This window comes from Vulpes lagopus, chromosome 3 (genome assembly GCF_018345385.1).
Source record: "Vulpes lagopus strain Blue_001 chromosome 3, ASM1834538v1, whole genome shotgun sequence".
Classification (NCBI taxonomy): domain Eukaryota; kingdom Metazoa; phylum Chordata; class Mammalia; order Carnivora; family Canidae; genus Vulpes; species Vulpes lagopus.
Genome location: NC_054826.1, coordinates 110,732,341 through 110,757,812, shown reverse-complemented (window position 1 = coordinate 110,757,812; position 25,472 = coordinate 110,732,341). Strand labels below are relative to the sequence as shown.

The window sequence follows — 25,472 nt, the reverse complement described above, 5'->3', positions numbered from 1 at the left end:
AAGGTTATCTTGACTGAGCAGGGCTTCTTGGCACATCTGGCTTACTCAGAGATAGATGCCTTCTAGAACTTTTGTAACAGAGCATTCAAATGTATTATCATTTATTATTTTTTGCTAGTTTTTCTAGTTTTATCCTTCATGCTCTCTTTTATTCATTCACTCATTCATTCATTCTTACTGAGGTGTAACTGCCATATAACATTAGTTCCAGGTATATAAAGCATAATGATTCGATATTTGTATATATTATGAAATGATCACCACAGTTCAAAGTCTAGTTAACATCTGTTCCCATCCATAGTTATAATTTGTTTTCTTATGAGTTTCACTCTCTATTTTTAGTGATCCCTTGAATCTTTGTCTTCAGCTTTACCAATCTCTACACTTTTCAAGAATTTAACCTCTGTGGTTGTCAGGGGATTACTGGAGATAAAATTATGCTTCAGATATATAAATTGGGCAGCTTTATACTGCCCAGATTATACTGCCCAGATGTGCAGAGCATAAATAAAACTCTCCACATTATAAATCTGATTCTAATCCAAAAATGCTGCCACAATAAACATTTAATTAATGTTAGTATTGCCTGCCTTCTGAGACTTCAGATGTGCTTGTGATTTATATGGCCCAAATCCTTTTTAAAAGTTATGCTGAGAAGTTTGAATGGAGACTCTTATTCTTTTATATTCCTGACTCTTGCCTATGGAAGGTCCTGTGCTCATGGGGTGAGGAGCAAAGGGAGGCAGGTGTGTGCTGTGGTGGACGTAGATCTAACATAAAGAATAAAATGCAACAACACAAAAGTCGATGTAAAAGATCTGTCATGGAAAACGGTAGTAGAAAAAATTGAAAATCGTTCAAATGTGCATCGATAACGTGAAAGTTAAATGTCTAATGGTATATCCATGATATATTCAGTAGAATGAGGTCTCTCTTATCTCTGTCTGCCTTTCTATCATCACGGAAAGATGTCCATGACACAATATTAATTAAAACAAAAGCAAATCATAGAGCATTATGATTAATGATATAAAATTTAATATACATAGAATAATTCTTCTCATGTAATATACTCACTATACCCTACTCTCAGTGAACTTTTCTCCCAATATTTTATTGTGAAGAAGAAATTTTGAATATAGAAAAGTTGAAAGAATTATACAGCAAACATCCATAGTACCCACTACTTAGATTCTATAATAAGCATTTGACTGCTTATGCTTTATCACACTCTATCCATCTATCTTCTCTCTGGCAACCCATTTTTTAAAAGATTTTATTTATTTAAGAGAGAGAGAGCATGAAGAGGGGGAGGGAGAAGGGGAGAGAGATAAGCAGACCCCCTGCTGAGTGGGAGCCAGGCACAGGGCTCAATCCCAGGACCATGAGATCATAGCCTGAGCTGAAGTCAGATGCTTAACTGACTGAGCTACCCAGGCTCCCCACTGTCAACTCATTTTTAATGCATTTCGAAGCAAGTTGCAGACACTCGTACACTTTACCCCTAAATCCTTGCACATACATATCATTTAACCAGAATTCAATATTTGTTTTTGGTAATTTTTAAGGTAATTTACATACAACAAAATGTACAAAGCAGTGTATTATTCTATGAGTTTTTGAAAAATGCATACTTAAAAATGCACTGGGGGTATAAACATTAGTCAAGAAATCACACTAGTAGATGTAATGCATGACTGTGGTAGTTGCTGTGCCCTGTGAGAGCCTGTAGGGGTGAGCTTGGCCCTAACTGGAAGTCAGTGAAGACTTCCACAAGAAAGTGGCTCTTGGGCCGTATCTAAAGGATGAGTTAAGTTAGCTTCGCAAAGAAACTCAAAATAAAGGGAATAAAGGAATAAAGGGGAAGTCAAAGAAAATCTCAAAAGGTCTCCTCCTGACCCCACCCTTGAGCCAGGTTTGGTTGACCTATGTGATGGCCAGGGCACCTAAGCTCCTTTAATAGTAAGGGTAGATCACCTGCCATAACCAGGAGACCCCCCAAATGTACACTGGCTCTGACACAATGGAAGCTTAATTTTCATTCATGTAGTAGTCTGAGATGGGTGTTCCTGACCTCCCTCACTCTTTCCATATGGTGGTTTAAGAGACCCAGGTTCCTTCCATCTTTTTTTTTTTTAATTTTATTTATTTATGATAGTCACACACACACAGAGAGAGAGAGAGAGAGAGAGAGAGAGAGAGAGGCAGAGACATAGGCAGAGGGAGAACCGGGAGCCCGATGTGGGATTCGATCCTGGGTCTCCAGGATTGCGCCCTGGGCCAAAGGCAGGCGCTAAACCGCTGCGCCACCCAGGGATCCCGGTTCCTTCCATCTTATATGACTCCATTAATCTCTACTGCCTTGTTTTTGTCTGCATTCAGAGGGTGGATGGGGAGAAGTATGGAGGAGGTACAAGCTGCTTCTTAAAAGTCTTGCTTTGGAAAAGTGACACCCATCACTTCTGCCTACACTCTATTAGAGAGAATTTAGTCACATGGCCATGCCTCCATGCAAGGGAAGCTGGGAGGACAATTTTGGTGGAAAGCTAGTGGCATCAACCATACTCCCTACTTTTCAGTTCTGGATGGCATTTGCTTGGAAACACCAAAGACCTCCTGACTTTTGCCCTCAGAACTCCCAGTTGATCATGATCCATAAACAGAAAACTTCAAGCTCATCTTCTAGCTGACATTTCCTTGTGTTCAAATCATGGAACATGCCAGGTGTTAGTGCTACTTTTCCTGAAGCACAGCATAAGCCAGGAATAAATCAAGTAGGAAGAAGTCAGCAGCTTATAGGATTAAAAGGAAAAAGTGGAAAGTCCTTAGAAACTGGGTGCCCAGGTATAACATTCATGTCTTCAAAAAGTCCCATCCAGGTCTGCTGCTCTGTATGCATCCAAGAAGGTTTAAAATCAAAACCTGAGAGGTGAGACACCATTCAGCCTCCTCTCTAAGGGCTTTACTTTCCTAGAATAATGGTGACATCAGTGCCTGAGTGTCACTAAGGTTACTTGAGGGTTAGGAAGCAGCCCCTTCCAAGTACCCCTAGAGACTTTGAACACACATGTCTCTGTCCACGGTGCTGATGTCAATTCCTGTAGCTCAAAATTCAGACTGTACAACAGGATTGACTATAGCCATGGCCATGTTTCCCAAATATTTATTTGTTCGTGCATTTGTTTATTTTTTTTCCCCATGTACATAACTCCTTATTATCATAAATGTTTTTCTTTAAATGGTTTTAGCTAATTTCCTTCTCTTCTCTTAGCATTGCCCTAAAAAAGAATATATAAATTCATAGGCTTGATCTACCACTCATATAGTTATTTTAACATGTTCTAGGAGAATTTACTAAAAGAGAAATACCTTTGTCCTTGTATTGCTAATGGTACAAATGCCACGTTTTGAGAAAAACTGTTCCTGGGATCCCTGGGTGGCGCAGCGGTTTGGCGCCTGCCTTTGGCCCAGGGCGTGATCCTGGAGACCCGGGATCGAATCCCACATCGGGCTCCCGGTGCATGGAGCCTGCTTCTCCCTCTGCCTGTGTCTCTGCCTCTCTCTCTCTCTCTCTGTGACTATCATAAATAAATAAAAATTTAAAAAAAAACTGTTCCTAAAGATCTTATGCTATACAAGAATTTGGCACTTCAATTACTATTGTTATTTTTAAGAACATGAGGTCTTTTGCTTTATTTTTCTGTGCATATCTGGAAGGTACAGAAAGTATCTGATCTTTCCTGTCCTCTGTATTATTTCCTCCTGATGAGAAGTATGCTTGACATTTCCTGTATCCTTAAAAATCTTCCCTGGGGTCTTGACCTCCCTTCTCTGTCCTGTCCTCATTGAATATATCCAGAGACTGAAACTATCCTTTTGGGATTTGCGGCCTCCACTTCCTCCCCACCCACCCACACCATATCATTTTGCACTATGACTTTTACCCTCAGCAAATTCTGGAATACTGGTCTCTCAATTTTTATAAGTGATCTCCTTACTCCTTACTCTTTCCTCTCTGGATCTGAGTGCAAGGTATGGTGGCGGCTTAGAGACAGCAGAGGGCAGACACGAGGGAAAGGAACTGGGGCTGAGATTGGAACCCACACCCCACCCCAAGGAGAAGTCATCACTTTTATAAACTGCTCACCAACAGATGTAATTAAGGATTTGTTCATTCAAGCAAGTATTTATTGAGCATCTGCTATGTGCCAAGCAACTCTTCTAGGTGTAGAGGAAATGGCTGTGAACAATACAGACAAAAGTATCTGCCTTCATGGAACATATGTTCTATGGTGGTAGTGATGATGGTGATGATGCCCCCTAACATTGGAGTCCTTGCTATACACCAGACTCTGTTGTAAGAGCTTATATGTATTGTCTCACACTAACACTATAATGTAGCTGCTGTTATCCCCATTTTACAGATGAGGAAATGAAAGACTGAAAGTTAAAATAACTTGCTAAAGTCACACAGCTAGTTAAGACAGATTGGGTTTGGTTTAGATACCCTTGATCTTGATTGCTTGATACTTAACACCTGCATTCCTAGCGCCAACAGTGCTCACCACACCACATCATAGACGTATTCTAGGAAGTTAACGGTTTTCCCTCTTATTTTCTCATTTCCCCCCTCTCTTCTTTTTCCCCCTGAATGTAAGCAGAGTTTACATGCCTTGGTTTTATTCTGAGCCTCTGCCATTGGACAAAGTGCGTGCCCACAGTGATGGAGGGCTCCAGATTGCCTGCTCTCCCCCATCACTATGCCTGTCAGTCACCTATCTGTCTGCAGATGCTCTTGGGACCTGTGAGCCATCACAGGGATTCCTGAGAAGGCTCATGCAATGGACTCCCCCTTCCAGCCCTGCCCCCCTACTCTGTGGACCTTGGCTGGTGGGATCCTCCAAGCCTGGGGAGGCATCTCTAATGTGTGCAGAAATTCCTTAGCTGGTTCTTTTTCAGCTCTTGACCTCCATTTCTTCTAACCTGCACCCACTCTTCCGCCCCTCCTCCATCTGCAATTCCACACACCCCTTCCCCGTTGTCTCTAAATTTGAGCTCATACGAATTGCCTGGGACCATGCCTTGGATTTATAGGCATTACATCATATGAATTCTCATCTCAACCCAGCACGGCAGCTACTGGCATTAACCCTATCATACTTATGGGGAAATTGTAAGTCACAGAGGTTGAATAGCCTCCCCAAGACAACACAGTGGGAAGGAGGTTGGACCAGGATTTGAAAGTAGGTTTTGTGATTCCTGTTGCATCTTCCCATCTCAAACAGCATTTGTCCCTGCCTTGTGGTCCACTCATCTCCACCAAATGCTAGTCTTGTCTTTTTTGAAACAGCAATTTTAAAACTGCTACAGAGCTCCTTAATGACATATGTGGGTCCCTCCTTCTGCTGTGGAAAAAGAACGTTTGAAAAGGGTATCTTATGTGACTACATTGGCATAAGGGCAAACATATTCATATAATATGTTAAAGCATTTTCTTCAGCCTAAAAGCCCACTTTTTTTTTCTTGTGGTTTTAAAAGACCTTAAAATGCTTTCATGAGCGCCTAAAAAGAATATGCCCCACCCCTCCCCGGCACCGTGCCTCCTGTGCCTGCTAAAGTGGGTGCCGGTTGGCAGCACCAGCACCCGAGCCTTACATCCTCAGCAACCTCCAGGCTTGTCTCCCTGAAAGCCACCAGCGTGCTTAACTAGTATGAGCTTTGGTTTGTGCACAAGAGAGCAATCCAGAGCTCCAAGCCCCAGACTACAGCATCTTCTGCTAGAACCAAGCGCAGCCCTGAGTTAAGACAGGAAGAAATTGCCTGAGGAAATTAAAAAGCAGTTTAGTTCAAACCCGTAACAAAGGCATTTCCTAAATCTTGGAGCTCCTGATGTGGGAGTCTCTCCTAATTTTAATCTCATTAGTGGTATGGAGTCACACGCACACATACGCATACATACATTAGACGTGGTTATATAATCCTACAGACAAAAGCACTTTCCTTTCCTTGAACCTGCTTTGCTATCTTCTTGCACCATATGGTGAGCTCCTTTATCATATGGTTCACAGGCAGCTCAAAGTCTTTGCTACCTGTTCCCTTAATCCTCTTCCAGAGAACCTTTTGACATTTGCTGTCTGATCTTGGATTCCTGCCTTCTCTTTGGTTCTCTCCCAATGGTGGCACCTTCCTCCCAGCCCCCCAGTCTTTCATATGCAATTCTGATTGCAGCTGCGGTATTTTTGCCAACTCATCTTCCCGGATCTTGGTGAGGCCCTTCTACCTTCCTGATTTTTCCATGTCTCTCCTCTGTGCAATGACTTGCTGCTCTTCTACAGTCCCTACATTTACTCCTCAAAAGAGAGCCCATTACAGAACAAGACGTTTTAGAAGGGTCCATTTTCCCCAACAAAATTAATGATGTCAGGAGAATGAAGTCTCTGGAATTCAAGTTTTATAAGCCTCTGCCCTGCTGTAAGCAGATTGTAAAGCCAGAGTGAGCAAAGGGGGTACTTATTAGAAAGATGTGGTGCGTTTCTGTGTATCTCATCAACACCCAAAAGCAGGACTGCAGCCAAAACAAGGAAGCTTCCTGGAGCCCAAAACCATGGCCTCCATCTTGGGAGCCCCCAGTCTCCCATCCCTGTTTCTTGCTAATATCTCTCTCTGTGGATATGCCTTATATCACTCCTCAATTCTCAATGCCTCGTTCCCAAGTCTAGACTCTCCTAGAAATTTAAGAGAAGCTGATAGTATAGTATAGTATAGTATAGTATAGTATAGTATAGTATATAGTATAGCTCAGAGAGCCCTATGATCCATTCGATTAGCTGTAGCCACCGGGAGGGGTGGCTTTTCCAGCTGTCTGTCAGGAAGCACAATAGGAACAGACTCTCGAAAGCAGAGGTGGTATGGGCAGTTTCTCTAAGAGAAGGAAGGAAATAGCTGGCCTGTTCCCTACACAGGCCATAGTGGGAGTTTCTTCTAAGTCTGCATACTCTTGAACATGTTGCCTGACTCTTTGGGAAAAATAATACAAAGTTAAATCAACCCCTGCTGTTGAAAGACCAGCTAGAGCCTATTAACATGGAAACTCTGTCTCAGGTAATAATTCATGGCCACTGGTCCAATTACCGTGCTGTCACGGTTCCTGCCATCCGCCCATATCCATCTAGACCGCATCTTTATGCGCTCTTTCAGAAATTCACAGTCCTGTTAAGATGAATCCTTGGTTTCTAACAGCATAACCCATAATTTTTTCTGCAGCAAACATAATAGCAGAAACCTGTAGGTTATAATTACGCAACACCCATGGTAAAAATTGTAGATACATGAATATGGGTAGTTAGTAGGATTAAGTGTAGTTTGTTTCCATCCCCCCACAACCTGTCCAATTCCACATTATGTACTGACCTCATCAAAACCACTGCAGAGATTGATAATATAGTTTGTACATGGAGAATTTCTCTAAATGCCTTGCTCATTGAAACTTCACAATGATCTTCCATGGTGGATACTGTTGTTAGATCCATTTTACAGGTGAGAAAGTAGAGGTGACACAGACAAGGAACTTGCAGATTCATGCAGGCAGTGGATGCAGGCTCAAACCCAAGGAGTCTGGCTCCTGAATGCATAACCATTAAGCCACAAGGCAACCTGTACTCAAAGTGCTCCATTCCTGCCTTGGAGAAACCCCGTTCTCTGTTAGCCTGTAACACCACCAGCAACGGCAGGCTTGTGCACACAGGGCAGATCAGATTATAGAGAAACAGGCTTCCTTTGTGCAACCTAATTGTTCAAATCAATGACAGAGCCTTAAGGGTTTTGCTGCATTTTCTTTTGCTAAAAGGCATCAATTATTGGTTTGTTTTCCCCAGGAACCCTCTGAAGAAACAGTCAAATTAAATCTGCTTTTATTTTAACCATCTAGCTTTGTCAAATATAACATATGATTCAAAGACAATTGACTGAGCGTATATGTCACGAGCATTGATTTTTGGCTCAAAAGAACCCTACAATAACTAGACTTGATACCTATCAATTATCATTACCGATTCTATGATATCAGTAATTAGAAGCAATACAGCCCAGGGTTTGGAAATTTTTGCATTTCTTATTACAACCCAATCAAACAATTAAAAGAAATTTTTAAAAATTAAATCCAACTAAACATCTTCATTGAAAATACAGGAGCTAGGCATTTCAGGCTTCAGTTTCTTATACCCCACTCCTCTCCCTCCCCAGCAGTGGCTGTGAGTCACTCCTTCCTCGGCGGCGGCGTAGTGACATTTGCTTAACAATAGCAAGCCCTGAGCTGACTAGGCTAAGAGGACCTCCATTCTAAACTTCCTTTCACACTTCCTTCGGCTCTCTCTGCTAGTGGGCTGTAGTTCAACTTGATTAAATCTGAGATGCCACATGGCATTATTTTAAAAGGTTTAAATCTCAACACCTGTTAACTGGACCTCTGATCTGAATTTCCAGCTAATCTCCCCCATTATCAGCAGCCCCCTCCCACTAGAGTGGTGCCTTCATTACAGTTGAAGAGCCTGGGATGACACGTCATTATCACCCAAAGCCCACACTTTACATTAGGATTCACCCTTGGTGTTGTACATTCTGTGGGTTTGGACAAATGTATAATGACATGAATCCACCATTATAGTATCATACAGAATAGTTTCACTGCCCTAAAAATCCTCTGAGATCCGCCTATTCATCCCTCCCGCCCCCCTACCCCCTAGCAACCACTGATCTTTTTACTGTCTCCATGGTTTTGCCTTTTCCAGAATGTCATATAGTTGGAATCATACATATGTAACCATATAAAGAGATTTTATTTTAAATACGGAAAGTCTTACATAATAAATCATGAAATAACCAAGTTGTATCATCTAAGTTGGTCTGCACACTGAGCATCTCTGCTCTGATATTTTCTTGTCTGGCCAGTTTGAAGATTGTACCCACCAAGTCCTACCCAGATCCACACTATTAACTCCCAATTAACATCTTTTCCCCACTGTATCAGTTTTCAATTTTTCCTGAAGTACTTCTTCAATTAGCAAGTCTCCCCAGTTGCCAGAAATCATTTCTAGACTGTTAACTTCCAGTTTGCTGCTAGAGGCAAAGACATTTGATTCCCCCAAACCACATGACTTCATATTCGATTATGGTGACCACCATCAAAAATAAAACTTAAAACACATGCCTGGGCAGACACATGTGCACTTAGGAAATTTGATCCAAAGTTTGAATGATAAGAGTACGCTTTGGAGAGTCAAAATCGGGGCCTTCAAGATAACCTAGAGCATGTGAGGACATCTTCGCATCTGGTGAAAGTTGCACATTGGGAAAGCCCCCAAAGGCTCGCAGCTCATCAGCTGTGGTGAGCACAGTGCCTTCAGTTCTTTCTGTTGGATAAGCTTTTGCAGGCCTTATGCCATCGAGTCATCGTCGTGGCCCCATGTATTCATGGACTCTTGTTGACGTTTTACCCTCACATCCAGCATGCTACAAGATTTCTGGGTTAAGGTGGATCCGCCCTCCCTTCCAGGCCACAGTTACCAAGGGTTGAGTCCCTTGAGCCAACTCTTTATTCCTGGCCCCCTCCAAGGGAGGGCTTTGGCAGGTCTGCAGCCCAAAAAGCCGAGTGTGGTAGAGCTTAGTAACTAGGTATATCATCCCTCCCCCATTTGGAATTTTAGAAGGTGTCAGATGGTCTGCTGATTCCACAGGGAAGCCCTGTCTGCACTGAGCATGCAGCTCACCGAGGCAAGGTCCTCTAACCTCTGGCCGAAGAGGGCTAAGACTGTGAGACCTTGCTTTTATTCCCAACTTCGCATAGCATCTCCTGGGAAATAGATCTTGCAGAAATCTTGGTCTATTGCTTTGGCTCACTTTTCGCCTTTCTGTTTGTGTCTTCTGAAGAAGGTGAGAGTGAGCCACCATACGTACCCACAGAGGGCTTTGGAACATCCATCCCTTTTATGCTCCCTGACTCTGCTTTCCCCTTAGCTGTGTGGCTTGTTGTGTGCGGAGTTTTACCTGCATTCTCTCACTTGCTCTCACAATAGCCCTGTGAGGCAGGAGCTGTCATTATGCCCCTTATATGGCTAAGGGAACTGAGACTCAGCGAGGTTGGGTAATTTGACCACCATCACACAGCAAGTGCATGACACAGTCAGGCTTTGAATTCATGATTACAGAGCTGAACCTGTACCGCTGTGATTTTACAATTCTAATTAGATGCAAACTTCCAGCTCTTCAGACTGCTGGTATCACAATCTCATTCTTACCTCCAAGAGCTTGTCAGGATTCCTGTCATGTTGTAAAGATGAGGATGCTGAAGCTACCCTTCATTTCGTAACTCAGATGCACCCAGATTTCTTTCAAAATCCTACTCCTGAGTGGGTGAACACCCTTGGAAGAGCAGAGGGACAGCGTTTGCCCAGTGCTCTAGCCCCTGATTACACCACCGTCCCAATGGCCTGCCAAGTCACCACCGTGTCCTCCCCAGGGCAGATCAGGCCTGGCACAAGAAGGCCCCCAGTATTTAAAAGATTCTGATTTAATTGGTCTGGAGTGTGGCCCAGGCATCAGCTTCTAAAAGCTCGGCAGGGAATTCTAATGTGTGGCCCGCAGAAACAGGAGCTTAGTGCAAGCACACAAGGCGAATCCTAGCAAAGGATGGGGAAGGGAGGCATAGTATCTGCCTTAAAATTTAGAGCTGGGCTGATCCAAAGTACCCTCTGCTGGCCTCTAGAGGGCTGGGTGCAACCCACAGGAGACAGGAACCCACAAAAAGATGGAGCCCTAAAATAAAGGAGGAAGCATGCCTTGAAGCAGACCAGCACTCAATGCCTGCCTCCAGCCTTGTGCACAAGCCCGTTCCCTCATGGGGTGGGCATGGAGGGGAGTCCGGGGGTCTGCAGTGGGCCTGCAGTGTACACATTTGGCTCTAGCTTGCTTCTCTCTCCCTATCCCACTCCGACCTCAGCTCAAGCACCCTACTGATCCTCTTCTACCAGATTGGATTTGGGAGAGCCCAAATTTCTCTCTCTCTCTCTCTCTCTTTGTCTTTTCATTGTACCATATGAGTTCAAGTTAGAATCATTTCCCAATCCCAACATGTTAGCTGAGCTTGCAGGTTCTGACAATGCTAGATGCTTGATTTCTCCTCCTCCTCCTCCTCCTCCTCCTCCTCCTCCTCCTCCTCCTTCTCCTCTACCCCTCTTGCGGTAGGGATGTTGTTAAGAACATCATTCACTATAGCACTACATGTTTAAGATCCATGCAAGACATTTCTTTCAAACCTAAGTTCTGTGGGAAACTTATTTTTCTCTTCAAAAAATGATTTTCCTTAAAGTAAATATGAACTTTTGTTATGTTTCATGTGTCTCTGGTTTCTTTGGCTTCCAGGAAGCTGAGGGAGGAAGAAAGAGAGAGAGAGAGAATACACACACACACACACACACACACACTTACTGTATGGTGTATAATCATTTTTTTTTTTTTTGTATAATCATTTTTAACCACCTTTATTGAAGTATAATTTACATAACATAAAATCCACTTGTTTATGTTATATAATCTCAATGCTACCTCAAGGTCTTTGTGAAATATGGGTTGGAAATAGCCATATACAAACTAAACAATGCTGAGACCTAAGTCACTGGAGATATCTAGTGACCCAGATCCAGGGCTTTTTTTAAAGCTCCTTTCCCCCCACATAGGCTTTTTCACTCGTTTATCCAACAAATATTCCTTGAGTGTCTACTATGTGCTAGATGTTGGGAATACAGCAGTGAAGAAGTCAAACAAAAGAGCTGCTCACATAGAACTGACATCTCGGGAGGGAGAAAGGTGAAGAGATGTTGCTTATAATGTCAGGTGTGGTGAGGGCCATGAAAGCAAAACAAAGTAGAAGAAGGAGATGGGGGGTGACAAACAGGGCTGTAATTTAGAGGAGGTGGTCAGGGAGGACCTCTGCAAGGAGATGAGGGAGCAAACTTGGGCATATCTGGGGGAAGAGTCCTAAGTGCGGTGGGAAGAGAGGAAGATTCTAGAAAGGTGGAGTGAACATGGACTCACCTGAGGTTTTTTTTCTAAGCTTTTATTTATTTATTCATGACAGCAGAGAGAGAGAGAGAGGCAGAGACACAGGCAGAGAGAGAAGCAGGCTCCATGCAGGGAGCCTGATGTAGGATTCGATCCCGGGTTTTCAGGATCACACCCTGGGGCCGAAGGTGACGCCAAACCACTGAGCCACCCGGGATGCCCTCACTTGAGTTTTAAAGCTTTGTTGGGGAATGTGGAGAAGAGTACACTTGTTGATTGGGTACACGTAGTGGGGAGGCAAGGAATAATTAAAAGACAATTGCAAGAGACCAGGCTCAGAATCATGGTGGCTTCGATCAGGAAGGAGGTTGGATAGGGCATACATTTTGAATGAAGAGTTGACAAACCTTGTTGATGCATTGAGTGAGGGATGTAACTGCGAGGCTCAGTTTGGCTTTGGACTTTTGGCAGGTGTCCATTGAGGCTGGGGGAGTGGGGAGCAGGGTCTCTGGTCCCTAACTCTGCCTACGCTCCGCACACAGACCCAGAGTTCCCACAGGGCAAGTCTCTTAGCCAGTTAAGAACTGGACATTGGTGCTGGTGGACACAGATTACAACCAGGCCCCCGCCCCAGATCATTCTCCGAAAAGGTGAAGTTGATGATAACTATTGTAGTGGGTAGAATTGTCTTCCCCCCGAATATATGTTCAAGTCCTAACTGCAGTCCCTGTGAATGTGACCATTTTTGGATATAGGGCCTTTGCAGGTGTAATCGAGTTCCATTACCATGGGCCCTCATTCAGTGACTGGTATCCTTAAAGGAGAGCAAATCTGGACATAGACAAAGGGGCATGAGAAGGAATGCCACATGAAAACAGACAGATTTGGCAGAGGGGGGCGCGGGTTAGGGAGGACACATGTGTAAGCCAAGAATTATTGGCAACCACTGGATGCTAGGATAGAGGCAGGAGCAGATTCTCCGGGATATCCTAGAAGGAAGCTTCTAGAAGGAAGCATCTCTGCCAACACCTTGGTTTTAGACTTCTGGCCTCCAGAACCATGAGAAAATAAAATCCTGTTGTGTTAAGCCTGCCGGTTTCTGGTTCTTTGGTACGGCAGCCCCAGGAAACTAGGATAGTCACCAGGTATTAAGTGCTCGTCCTTTGCCCAGCATGGTGCTGAGTTAAAGTGTACACTTTGCTCACTTTCTCCCACAAAGATCCCCCACTTCCACCAAAAGCTAAGTGTTGTTGTTGTCCCTATGTTACCAGAGGAGGAGGAGTTCAGTGAATTCCTCAGGGTCAGGCGACTAGTGTGTAGTGGCACCCCAACAGCTTCCAGGTCCTCTGACTCTAAACTCCTTGCCCTGGACGCCTGGGTGGCTCAGTCGGTTAAGCATCTGCCTTCGGCTCAGCTCATGATCCTGGGATCCTGGGATTGAGTCGTGCGAGCAGGGGGGATCTGCTTCTCTCTCTGACCCTCACCCCACTCCTCTCTCTCTCTCACTTTTTCCCTCAAATAAATAAATAAAATCTTTAAAGAAAAAATAAATAAATAAGCTCTGTGCCCTAACCATTATGCAACAGTGTCCCATGGCCACGGGGACAGCCTCCAGGCACATTCTGCCATTTGAATTCACCGGTAAAGTTCAGTGCAACAAACTTTCCAGCCAGGAGTCCCTGGGCTACTTTCCCACATTTTCTCTGCTGCCACTGGAGCGTTGTTATTTATCACATCTCTCCCAGAAGATTCTTGGGTAACAGATGTGGCTTGGAGCTTGATAAGAGCGTCACTTCAACACATCCTTTCAATCTGTTTGGAATCCTCACCCTGGAGATGGAGGGACAGCTGAACAAACAGCCCACGCCCTCTCTGTTGGTATTAACTGAAGTGGAAATTCCAGAAACTTCATGAGACAATTAATGAAAAGCAAACGCTCGTTTGCACTTAAAGGAACATTTTAGAACATGGTGGAACTTTACTGGTCACCCAACTCTGAGATCATGACCTGAGACAAAATCAAGAGTTGGACACTTAACTGACTGAACCACCCAGGCTCCCCTGCTATGGCAAACTATTTAAATTATTTATTAAATTACTATTGCCAGAAACTGCTTCATGCTCAGAAGTGGGGCCATGCCTGTCCTGTTTGCAGGCACATGCCTAACATTGTGCCTGGCACAGAATCCCTGAACATTGTGCCTGGCACAGAATCCCCGAAAAAGATAGTGCATGGATGAACTGGAATCAGGGCTGTGGCACCAACTCACACCAAGCCCCTCTTGCAGAGTAAATTAATAGTTTGTTAGTGGTTGTATAAGAAATGGAAAAAGGAAATGACCCTTCTGTCTGTGCCCACAGGTTAGCCTGTAAGGTCCCAAGCCTCAGCAGGTGGGGTGGGTAGGAAAGAGAAGAGCAGGGCTGGGATCTGGAGCCAAATTTGAAACACTCTGGCAGTAGTAATTTAATAAATAATTTAAATAACTTCCGATAGCAGGGGCCCCTGAATGGCTCAGTCAGTTAAGTGTCTGACTCTTGATTTCGGCTCAGGTCATGATATCAAGGTTATGAGATAGAGCCTTATGTTGGGGTCTGTACTGATGGTGGAGCATGCTTAAGATTCTTTCCATCCCTCCCTCTCTCTCCTTTAAAAAAAAAAAAAAATTACCATAGCAGAGTACTGGGTACTTGAGGTTCAGAGAATCAGATAGAATATGGTGAAGAGTGTGGGTTTTGGAAATGGGTGACATAGGAAGTTTCATCTCCTGGTAGAGTGACTTTGGACAAGTCACCACGCTTCCTAAGCCCTTGTCTGTGATGTGTGGATAGTAGAAGTACCCACTACACATTCATGTGAAAATTAAATGGGATCCTGAGCAGTGTAAGTAAGAAGAAGGAATGATTATCATTACCAGCCACAAACGACCCACCCACTCCCGGGCTGGCCCTCCCTCCAGCATCACCTTTATTCTTCTGGCACAAACCCTATGCCATCCCCTCTGATCACTACCTCTTGTTTAGCTGGTCTCCTCAGATGGTACCAGTGCTGCTCTGTTTGCTGGATCTCTCTGATTCTGCTAGAGAGAATTGTTTGCTGTTGTCTCAGACAGTTGGGGATTGGAATCCAGAATCTGAGTTCTAGAGCTCAAGTGCTCACTTCCTGCAGTAATTCTAGGCCAAGGTTTGTGGATTCAGATAGTTTAATCCTAAAGGAACATAGTTCTCTTCCCTCCGCCTGGAATATGCCTCCTGGAATATGTCGGGCTAGTAGTGTTGATCTTTGAGGTCTGTGCTTAGCCATCACTTCCCCAGAGCATCTTTCACTGACCCACAAGATCAGTTAGGACCTCCACTTAAACACTCACGGAGCACTGTGCACTTCTCTTGCTGGTGTCTAATCATAACTGAATTTGGTAATTACTTGTGCAGAGGGGCAAGCTTTGTGAGCTTGTCACTCTGCATCCCAAGTGCCCATCTCCGTGCCTGGCACATCCTAGACATGTAATGTTTACTGAATGAATGGATGAATTGGCCAGCCTTCCAAGTCCTGTATAAGACTGGGAAAGATGACACATTTGGAAGACAGAATGAGTTCCATCTCTGTTGCTTCTCTTAATTGAAGCCTTTAAAAAAAAAATTGATTGAGAAAGAGCATGCACAACCAAACCCCAGGATTATTAAACAAGCCGAGGTAACAGGAGCCACACTGGCAACACTGGTTGTGTTAATGCACTTGGATGAATATCTTCAGTCATCTATTGTTGCATGAGAAATCATCCCCCAAACTCAGAAGTTGATAACGTCACCAACTGTATAGTATCTCTCATGGTTTCTGTGGGCAAGGGATTGGGAATTGGAAATGCTGGATGGTTGGCTGTGGTTTGGGGTCTCTCTTGCAGTGGCTGGAACTGGGATAGCTGAGGCTGGAGCACCTGTGGCTGGTTGGCATGTAGTCCCAGGGCTATTCCACGTGGTCCCATTCCTTGGCCTCACCAGCATGGTGGAGCCAGGGCTCCAAAGGCAGGTGTCCCAAGAGAAACCGAGAAGCTACAACCTCAGAGACACGGGGGACCACTTCTACTATAATCTGTTCATTGAGGCAGTTGCAAAGACCTGCCCAGGTTCAAGGTGAGAGGGCATAGACTCTGCCTCTTGACTGAGGAGTATCAAATCTTTATAAGCACCACATGCCATGAGGGAAAAAGCTCTCAAAAAGGCCTCCAAGAGGGGCCAGAGAGGCTCTTATTGAAAAGGAAAGCTTGATGAGGATATTTTGAAACAAAGAGAAGTTTCATTTTTACCCCCATTAATGACTGCTGAGAAGGTGTTAGGAAAATCAAGACAGAAAGAGTCCAATTTACCTATGGATACCTCCTAAACACCATATTAAATGAATGGATTTTGATTGTACCTCGGTGTTCCACAGATCAACAAATTTAGCGACTAGAATCACAAGGAGGACACTTATTAAAATACCAGGACACAGTGCAAAGCTTCTGGTGTTTGGGAGCTCTATCATAAACAAGTACTCTTGAGGGATCTAGTAGGAGCAAGAGGCACCATCCTTATTGAGAACGGAACCTGCCTTGTTTTCGGTTGCGTACTGACCTGCTGCTATTTGGCTACCTGACATTTTAATTTTATTTTTTTTAAAATTTTAAAGATTTAATTATTTGACAGAGAGAGAGCACACGCACAAGTAGGCAGAGCAGCAGGCAGAGGGAGAGGGAGAAGCAAGCTTCCTGCTAAGCAGAGATCACCATGTGGGGGTAGATCCCAGAAGCCTGGGATCATGACCCAAGCCACCCAGGTGCCCCCACATTTTAATTTTTATTAAGAATTTGAGCCACCCCAATGATAATTTTGTCTTACAAGATCCCTAAGTTACAGAAATCTGCTTCAACTAATATCAATAAAAATGATGTCTTCATTGGAGGGATATGGAGATTTTCAATGGGAAACAGCCAAGCCTCATGAGAAATTGGGACCAGGAACCGGAAAGGAACTCTTTTCCCCCAACATCAGTTTCTTCTTTGCCTGCATGTGGTAGAAAAGCACACTCTAGGCAGATCTGTGTGTTTCTCTCTTCAGGGAGCAGGGCTGACATGGCCCATATCCTATTGCAAATTCTTTGGAGGGAGAATCTGATTGGCTCAGCTTAGGTCAGCAGCTACTCTGGTCCAATCAGCTGTGGCCAGGTGTGTCCTCTGCCCAATCAGAAGGTTCTAATAAAGAATTGGAAGAACCGAAAAGCATGCTTGGATTCACTTCCAAATTAAATTGCTGCCACTGTGATTATATAGGAACTTTTATTTTTCCTGATATTCCTTGAAATGCATGTTCTAGCAAACAACGGGTGCCCAGCCCATCACCATTCATTCATTCATTCATTCGTTCATTCATATTGAAGTATAGATGGCACAAAGTTTCGGTGTACAACATAGTGATTTGACAATTGTATGCATTATGCTCCGCTCACCACAATGTTACCATCCATCACCACATGACGTTATTACAGTATTGTTGACTACATCCCCTATGTTGTACTTTTCATCCCTATGACTTACTTATTTTGTGACTGGAAGTTTGTATCTCTTAATCCCCTTCACCTGTTTCACCCATCTCGAAGTCTCTTCCCCATCAATTTGTTCTCTGTATTTGTGGGTATTTCTGCTTTGTTTTGGTTTTTAGATTCATTATATAAGTGAAATCATATGGCATTTGTCTTTGTCTTACTTATTTCGCTTAGAACAATACTCTCTAGGTTCATCTATGTTGTCACACATGGCAAGATCTCATTCTTTTTTATGGCTGAGTGATATTCCACTGTGTACACACACACGCACACAATTTTCTTTATCCATTCATCCATTCGTCTCTCAGTAGACATTTAGCCATCACCTAGTTTTATACAAAAAAAATTTTTGAGAGAGAGTGAGTGAGCAAATAGGAAGGGGCAGAAAGAGAAAGAATCTTAAGCAGGCATCATGCCCAGCACAGAGCCTGATGTGGGACTTTATCTCATGACGCTAAAATCATGATCTGGGCCGAAATCAAGAGGCACACAACCGACTGAGCCACCCAGGCGCCCCTACAAAGAAATTTTTTGAGACATAGCTGTACCAATTTATGTGTGTATTGTCTCTGGCTGCTTTCCCACTACAATGGTAGAGTTGAGTAGTTGATACAGAGACTGCCCTGCAAAGCCTACAATATTTCTCTTCACAGGAAAAGTATGCTGACTTGTGCTCTAGAATTTGACTCAGTTCTATATCTAAGTTGTCACTAGTGTTCCATTCGTGTCCTTTCCACTCTCTTCCAACCAATACGGAGAAATTTCCTGACTTTGGCTCATTTGCATACCACTCACAAGATGTTGAGAGATGCTATCTGGTATGGATTTATTCTTCCTTCTACCCATGTTGGTTAGGACAGGGCAAAGCACCAGAATCTTTACACATCGCTGTTGATTGACTTAAAAAGGGTGTGAAGACATAGAATTGATGATTTATTTACCACGTGATTTTAGTTTAGTGGTTGAGATTGTTTTTAGGTGGTACATAGATGTGGTACTAAATAAAATTAAATCACATCATGAAAAAATAAAAATAAAAAAAATAAATCACATCATGATAAGGTTATTCTCTCTTTATGTTTTCTTTCAGTGTTTCTAATTACTTGAACAAGAAAATCTCGTGATGACAATATGCCGTGCATAGTTCTCTAACATTTGCTAACACCATTTTTTCCTTTAACAAGAAGAACACACAGAGGCTGGCTTGGAACTGTCAGCAGTTAGCAATAGCTGGCTAGAATTTCCTAGCACTGCCTTGCTTTTATTTATTTTTATGCTTATCTTCCATTTATGGCTAGTGATACTGGCTTGCCATTAATAGTGGTGATACAAAGTTTCCTTTTTCAGATAAATTTAGTTCAGTAAAAATGTGACTAGATTTTTAAAATACTGAGCGAATACCAGTTTAGGTGATAGGAAAAGATGTAAAAAAAGGCCTACGAATGACTGATTGAAGTTTGGGAAGCTTGTGTTAAAGCAACTGACAGAGATACAAAGCAGTCCTGGTGCCCAGAGCAGAAAGAGATCCATTTGGTCTAAGTGCATCACTGAGGGTTAGAGAAGGAGGTAAATCCTTGATTTTCTGGGCAGTGAAAGACTGTAGAAGGACATTGCAGACTGTGGGGTTAGAATATTCAGACGAAAAGAAGAAGAGGATGTAGTCATGGAATTGTCTGGCTTGTTGGAGTCCCTGAAGGATTGTGTGCATTTGAGTAGCATGGTCAGAGCTGCATTTTTGGAGCAGTTGTTAGCTCCAGCAGGGTAATCTCTTTGGGCCTCAGTTTGTTTATCTGTAAAGTGGAGATAATGGGAACAGTTGTAGGATGCCCACCTGCCCCTGGTGCATGGGGAATTCCCAGCCATCTGTCCTGCTCCTCCTCCAAGCAGGGGGCTAAGATGTCCTATCATGACTGCATTGACATTCAGGATGTCTGGGGGCCCCTCCCCTGTGTCTTGGGCTTTGGGGAAGGGGATGTTTACAAGTAGGATTGTTATTTGGATGATGCCGTGACCACCGGTGGTGATGGGTCACAGTGGGACTGTCCATGCTCGAAGCCGGCTCAGCACTGAGCCCCTCCTACTGTACTCCGGGGTCTCCTTAGCTGAAGACTCTTCTTTCCATCTTCAGCCCCTCTACCCATGTGTCCCTGCCTCCTCCCTGCACTTGCCCTATCCTCAGCCTTTTCTGGAACCTGGGAGCAGAACACCCCTGTCTCTACCTGACTCTGCATCTTAGAGCACTGGCTTCCTAGGGTCATAGTTTCTGCCTTGGTGAAGGTTGGGGGAGGGTAAACAGCCCTTGAGAGAGAACAGGGGAGGTGGGAAATGCACTGACAACACACAGCCCAGCATGGGCTGGTGGATCTGCCTGGGGACCAAGCAAATGCCTGGCAGGTAGGATTCGCTCAGGTTGGCAGCCCTTATTTCTGTGGTGAGGCTGGAGGGGAGAAGTTGAGAACTGTCCTATGATAGTGGAAGTGTGCTCCAGGAACTTTCTTGCTAAGTGCTCTAAATTCCTGGGTCTGAATTGCCCATGGCCACCGTGGCTGTGATGAGAAAGGAGATGGTGCGGGCAGGAGATAGGGTCTCTATGTGAGCCAGTGGGGTCAGCCTGGAAGCTTCCATGCAGTCAGACTCTTACCATTAGGACAAGACCTGCAAGGAGTGTGCCAAGCTGCTCTCCTGCCTCGAAGAGCCTCCTAGGCATCCTTCTCTCTGGCCTTAGGGCTCTGTTACATTCTGTGGTTCTCCAGCTGAGTCAGGTATGAACATTTTATTGGTTTGACCACCTAAACCCCTTGAAGACTTTTTCTGGAGCTCTGGCAAGTAGAGTGACTTAGAATCAGTTGGACCAGAGTTCAAATCCTGTCCCTGTCTCTAACTGAATTTGCTGTGTGACAGGCTTCTGACCCCTCATGAGCCTCACTTTTCTATAAGATAGGGTTCTTAAATGGTACCTACCTTCTTGCAGATTCTTATGCAAAGTAATGAAAAATAACAAATGAAAAATAAAACCACTACTTGACTGGCACATTGGGAAGTGCTCAGAAGTGCTCAGAAGTGTAGTGGTGATTGATGTAATCACCTGCCAAATATCTGATGCGGTGCACGCAATATATGCTTATATATGCTTATTCATATATGCTTATTTCATTCTGATTGCCTCTTCCTCCAGGAAGCCTTCCCAGAAGCCCCTGAGGCCTGATCAGGTCTCATGCAATGTGGTACTGTCCTGTGCCTCTTCTAAAAGGCTTCTTGAGAATAGTCCCCGCTGGCCACTGTTGCATCTGACATAGTCACAGCCAGTGAAAATAATGATCAGCATGCTGGGATGGTGCCCACAGCTGCCTGGAAGGAAGCCGCAGGATAACAGGAGAGGATGTTAAAATAGTACACTAATCATCCCTGTAATGAACATCTGAAGTCTTTTCTTCCTCTGGACTGCAGGGTCAGAGAACATGCCTGGCTACTTACGGCTCTATTCCCAGTGCTTAGGAGGCTCTTAATGAATATTAAATAATTGAGTGAATAAAGGAACAGGTGGCCCAAATTCAGTTTTATCAGGAAGTCACTCATTCCTTCATTCAACAAATATTTATCGAATGTCTACTACATACCAGGCACTGTTAACACCAGTGAACAACACAAGCAAAGGTGCTTTCCCTCATGTGGTTTATATTCTAGCCCTGTTGATTGGGCATTGATGCATAGCCCAAAGGGAACAATATTTGTTTGTTGCTCTTGGAACACCGCCTGCTGATTGGGTTCAGCTATTCCAAGTGTGAGGTCTATAGAAAATGTCATGCATTGATTTGGTGTCCACAGTGGACATGTGGGCAGAGCATGGAGTGGATTGGAGTGATCTATGGCTTGCCCCCACCCTTATGGGCTTACTGTCTTTCCCAGGTCATGCTCTCAGAGCGAAAAGGCACAGACGAGCTCTATGCCGTGAAGATCCTGAAGAAGGATGTTGTGATCCAGGATGACGATGTGGAATGTACGATGGTGGAGAAACGGGTGCTCGCCCTGCCTGGGAAGCCACCCTTCCTGACCCAGCTCCATTCCTGCTTCCAGACCATGGTAACTCACCCAGGGGCCTGGCCATCCATCCCCAAAGCTTTCTGGGCTTTGGCCAAAGCCATCCCAGCAGCACCCACCCCAATGAGACATCTGGACTCTTTCGTTCTAGAGTCAGAAAGGTGTTATGCCCGGGGAGGCTGCTGAGAACCTCTGAGGCTGCCACTGAGAAGCTCTCCCCTAGGCAGAAGCTGTTTCAATGAAGATAAAGGAACTCTGGTGATTGAGTTAATAACCAACAGAGCAGGGCCTTTCTCAGACAGCCAGAGGTGACTTGGGGACGGGAACTGAGAACTTTTGGTCTCACAATATAAGATATCAGAGCAGAGCTTACAGATGGGAACAAGTGGGAAGGGCCACAGGGTATTTGTTTAGATGGTTACAGTCGGTCCTCCAGACCCTGCAGATCAATGCTCGGGTACATTCTACCTGCTGTGTGGACTTCCTTAAGGGAGGGGTTTCCTGAGAACACAGCCTTCAGAGGACCCCCAGGGAGGGGGCACCCAGTGCCCTAGGCAGGGGTTTGTAAGCACCAAGCAATGGCTTCCAGGAAGAGGAGGGGACGTTTGTGCACTATCTGCTATTAACTGTGATTCCAACTCTATCTGCCAGAGCAAAGCCATCCCTTTAACTACCCTCTTACATCTTCTCTGTTTAAATTAGACCCTGGTCTTCATACCTAAGGAGGGGGTGGCCGGCACCCACATGCAAGGAGGTACAAAGCTCATTCTTGCCTTTGTGGCTTCTGAGGGTCAGTGGCTCAGTGACTTACAGATGCTTTTAGGGATTCTTTAAGATCATTCTGATTCTGTGCAGCTCTCACTGTGCATGCTAATTTTAGAGCCCACCTCCAAGGTGAGATGGGACACTCTTGTATATTGCATTTAATTTAAAGCTTGAGACTTCCTCTTTCCTCCAACATCACCAAGTCCTGTACTCAGTTAGATTCCACACTCCCGGCCTGGAGAGATCCAAAGCTGGGTTTAGGGTGGATTTTCTCAGTGCAGACCACACATTAAGCTTAGAACTGCCCTGTCAGAACAGGGCAGAGCTAGAACTTGGCTCCTTCCCTGTTCTCAGAAGTCTCTTAATACATTTTTGGGGTCAGAGGGACCTGGATTCAGATCCTGCCTCTGTCATTTACCACTGAGTGGCCTTGAGCTGATTGTAAAATCTCTCTGGCCTCAGTTTGCTCATCTGTAAAAGAGATGAGATAAAAGTCGCTACATCCAAGGTTGCTGTGAGGAGGAAATAAGGTTATATATGAGAAGCATTTGACACCATGCTTGGTGCCAGGTCGATGCTCAGTAGATGTTACTCATTTCACAGACATTCAACATTAGTGTTGGCTTTGACCAAGTGTTTGGGTATAGAGCCGAGTAAGCTAGGTCCTGTTTTTGTGAAGTTTGTGGTCCTGGAGCAGAGGAAACAGACATGGGATAGTCACGAAACAATACAGTAAGGGATATGACAGCAGAATCCGGAGAAGCAAGTGGGTCCCCCCATACTGCTCCCTCATTGCCACTATGATGTCTGCACTTGAGGTGGTAAAATGACTTTCTGGTGGAGTCAAAGTCTTAATTCCCAGAGAGCCTCCCTACCGCAGGCCAACAAGGGAGGGCACGTTTTAAGCAAGTGTGTATAGTATTACTATAGTATTACCTGCAGGGACTTGGTCCACCAACCTCTTGTTGGGGTCTGCTGGGTGATGAGGGTCCTAGAACATCCTTTACTCCACTGCAGGCAGAAGAGCTGAGGATGTTTGCCAAAGTACAGCACATGCACCCCAGTGAAAAATGACCCTAGGTGTGCAGGGTGCCTTTGGCCAGTGCATAGATTTTATTTTATTTTTTAAAGATTTTATTTATTTATGACAGACACACAGAAAGAGGCAGAGAGATAGACAGAGGGAGAAGGGAGAAAGAGGCTCCTCGTAGGGAGCCTGATGCTGGACTCGATCCTCAGACTGGAATCATGCCCTGCACCAAAGGCAGGTGCTCAACCCCTGAGCCACCCAGGTGCCCCTGGCCACTGCATAGATTTTAAATTACATTCACCTTTTAGTTCGCTTTTAAGTTCTTGAGTCCCTCAAGGAGAATGTTTCCATTTGGTGCCGGCACACCTGTACCATCTTTTTAACATTTCCCTTTTAACACAGAGTGAGTACCAGGCTTCAGGTTCCGAGCTTTGGCAGACACCAGTTTCTAGGTCATTGGTTTGCTTTTATTTTTTTTTTCTTTTATTTTTTTTTGCTTTTATTTTTTATAGATATATTTTTTTTCTACAGATTTCTTCTATTTATGATAAGCATGGTAAAGTCTTTCAATTTTTAAAGTTTGAGGTATTATAAAACAAATACAGAAAACCACACAAAATAGATGTTTTAGTAATGAGTTATTATAAGGTTAAGTTACTCAGCCAAGCTGAGAAACAGAACTTTGGCAGCCACTCTGGAAGCTTCTTCACGTTCTAATCTCAATCTCCCAGCAAACAGTAGCTCGACTTCCTTGAGTGTCTTTACAGTTTTATCACTTGAGTCTTATCATCTCTTAATACGATAGTTTAATCTTTCCCATTTTTAGAAACTGGCTGTGTCTTTTAAGCCTTTTAATACAGCAATTTCTCCCCCTCCATCCCTTCATTTTATCTGTTCCTTTATCTGCTGAAGATCCTGGGCTGTTTGACCCGGAGCGTTTTCAGGCTGGATTTTGCTGATTGCACAATCGTAGGGCTCCTGCACATGTTTTCTCCTGTCCTCTGTGTTTTCCTGCAAATTGGCAGCTGGATCTAGACACATGGCCAGACTCAGGTCCGATCCCTTGGGGAAGAATGTAGGAGAGGCGTGCTCTCTCATTCAAAGGCAGATAATGTCCCGTGTCCCTCTTTCTGTGCCGTTGGCAACCACTGATGCTCACTCTGTGCCTCGGCCCATTAGTGGGGATATCCTATCCTGCCTCTTCTTTTTCATTTATTAGTTGGAATGCCTCTAGGAAGACGGGCTGCCCCTCCTCAGGTGCCTGGTCCCAGTGGAACCATTCATATAGGAAAGGCAAGATAAATGACTGATTCTTCCTTGTTTTTGAACAGTTTGTCATGAATTGGCTCATGATAATGCTCCAAAAGTGACTAACATTGGCTTCTAAAATAAAATTTTTGCCTAAAGGAAGAGAGTCGATCTAAAGAAGAATATTAAGTGAACAATAGGTCACATTCTACAGGGACTTGGCAGAGGTGGTGATGGGAATCCCAAAGCCAGAGTTTTAGGGAGTTGAGTGCTAAAGGTGCTCAAGAGGTAGAAGAAGCAGGACCAAACTAGATTCTCAACCCTTCTAGCCTCCTTCATTCCACATCCCCACATGGGGGTCCCCAAGTTTACTTACTGGCATCAGTAGATCAAGAAGAGATCTTGTTCTCAAGCAAGAGGCTGGACCAACTTGGAGTGCCATTTTCAATTTCAACTGAATGTTTTGAGAGTGGGGTATTGATCATGTGTGACTAATATTAACTCATTAATATACAGTATCTTCATTGGTAGTTTACTGCTTTAAAAATGACAGAGTGGATTTGAGGTGATTCTTTTAATCTTGCACTCCCCCACTCACCTTTATTTCCATATGCTTTCTGGCATTAGACAGTAGGGGTGGGCTTTGCCTGGGAATTGTACAGTGTCCTGGGTCCCCTCATGGTATGCCACATGCCGGTGAAGAGAGTCTGAGAGCCGAGAACACAGTTCAGTGGATTCGAGTCTTGTGTGCAGAAAGAAGCC

At 44.3% G+C, this 25,472-nt stretch overlaps 1 protein-coding gene across 2 annotated transcripts in view; it reads left to right on the top strand.

Moving 5' to 3' along the window:
- The window catches only part of PRKCB (protein kinase C beta), a 335,898-nt gene that overhangs the window by 246,601 nt on the left and 63,825 nt on the right, over nt 1-25,472 (top strand). For both annotated transcript variants that reach the window (XM_041749588.1, XM_041749587.1), the window contains exon 10: nt 21,536-21,709. In XM_041749588.1, coding sequence (XP_041605522.1) covers nt 21,536-21,709 — 174 coding nt within the window. The remainder of the gene's footprint in view (nt 1-21,535; nt 21,710-25,472) is intronic.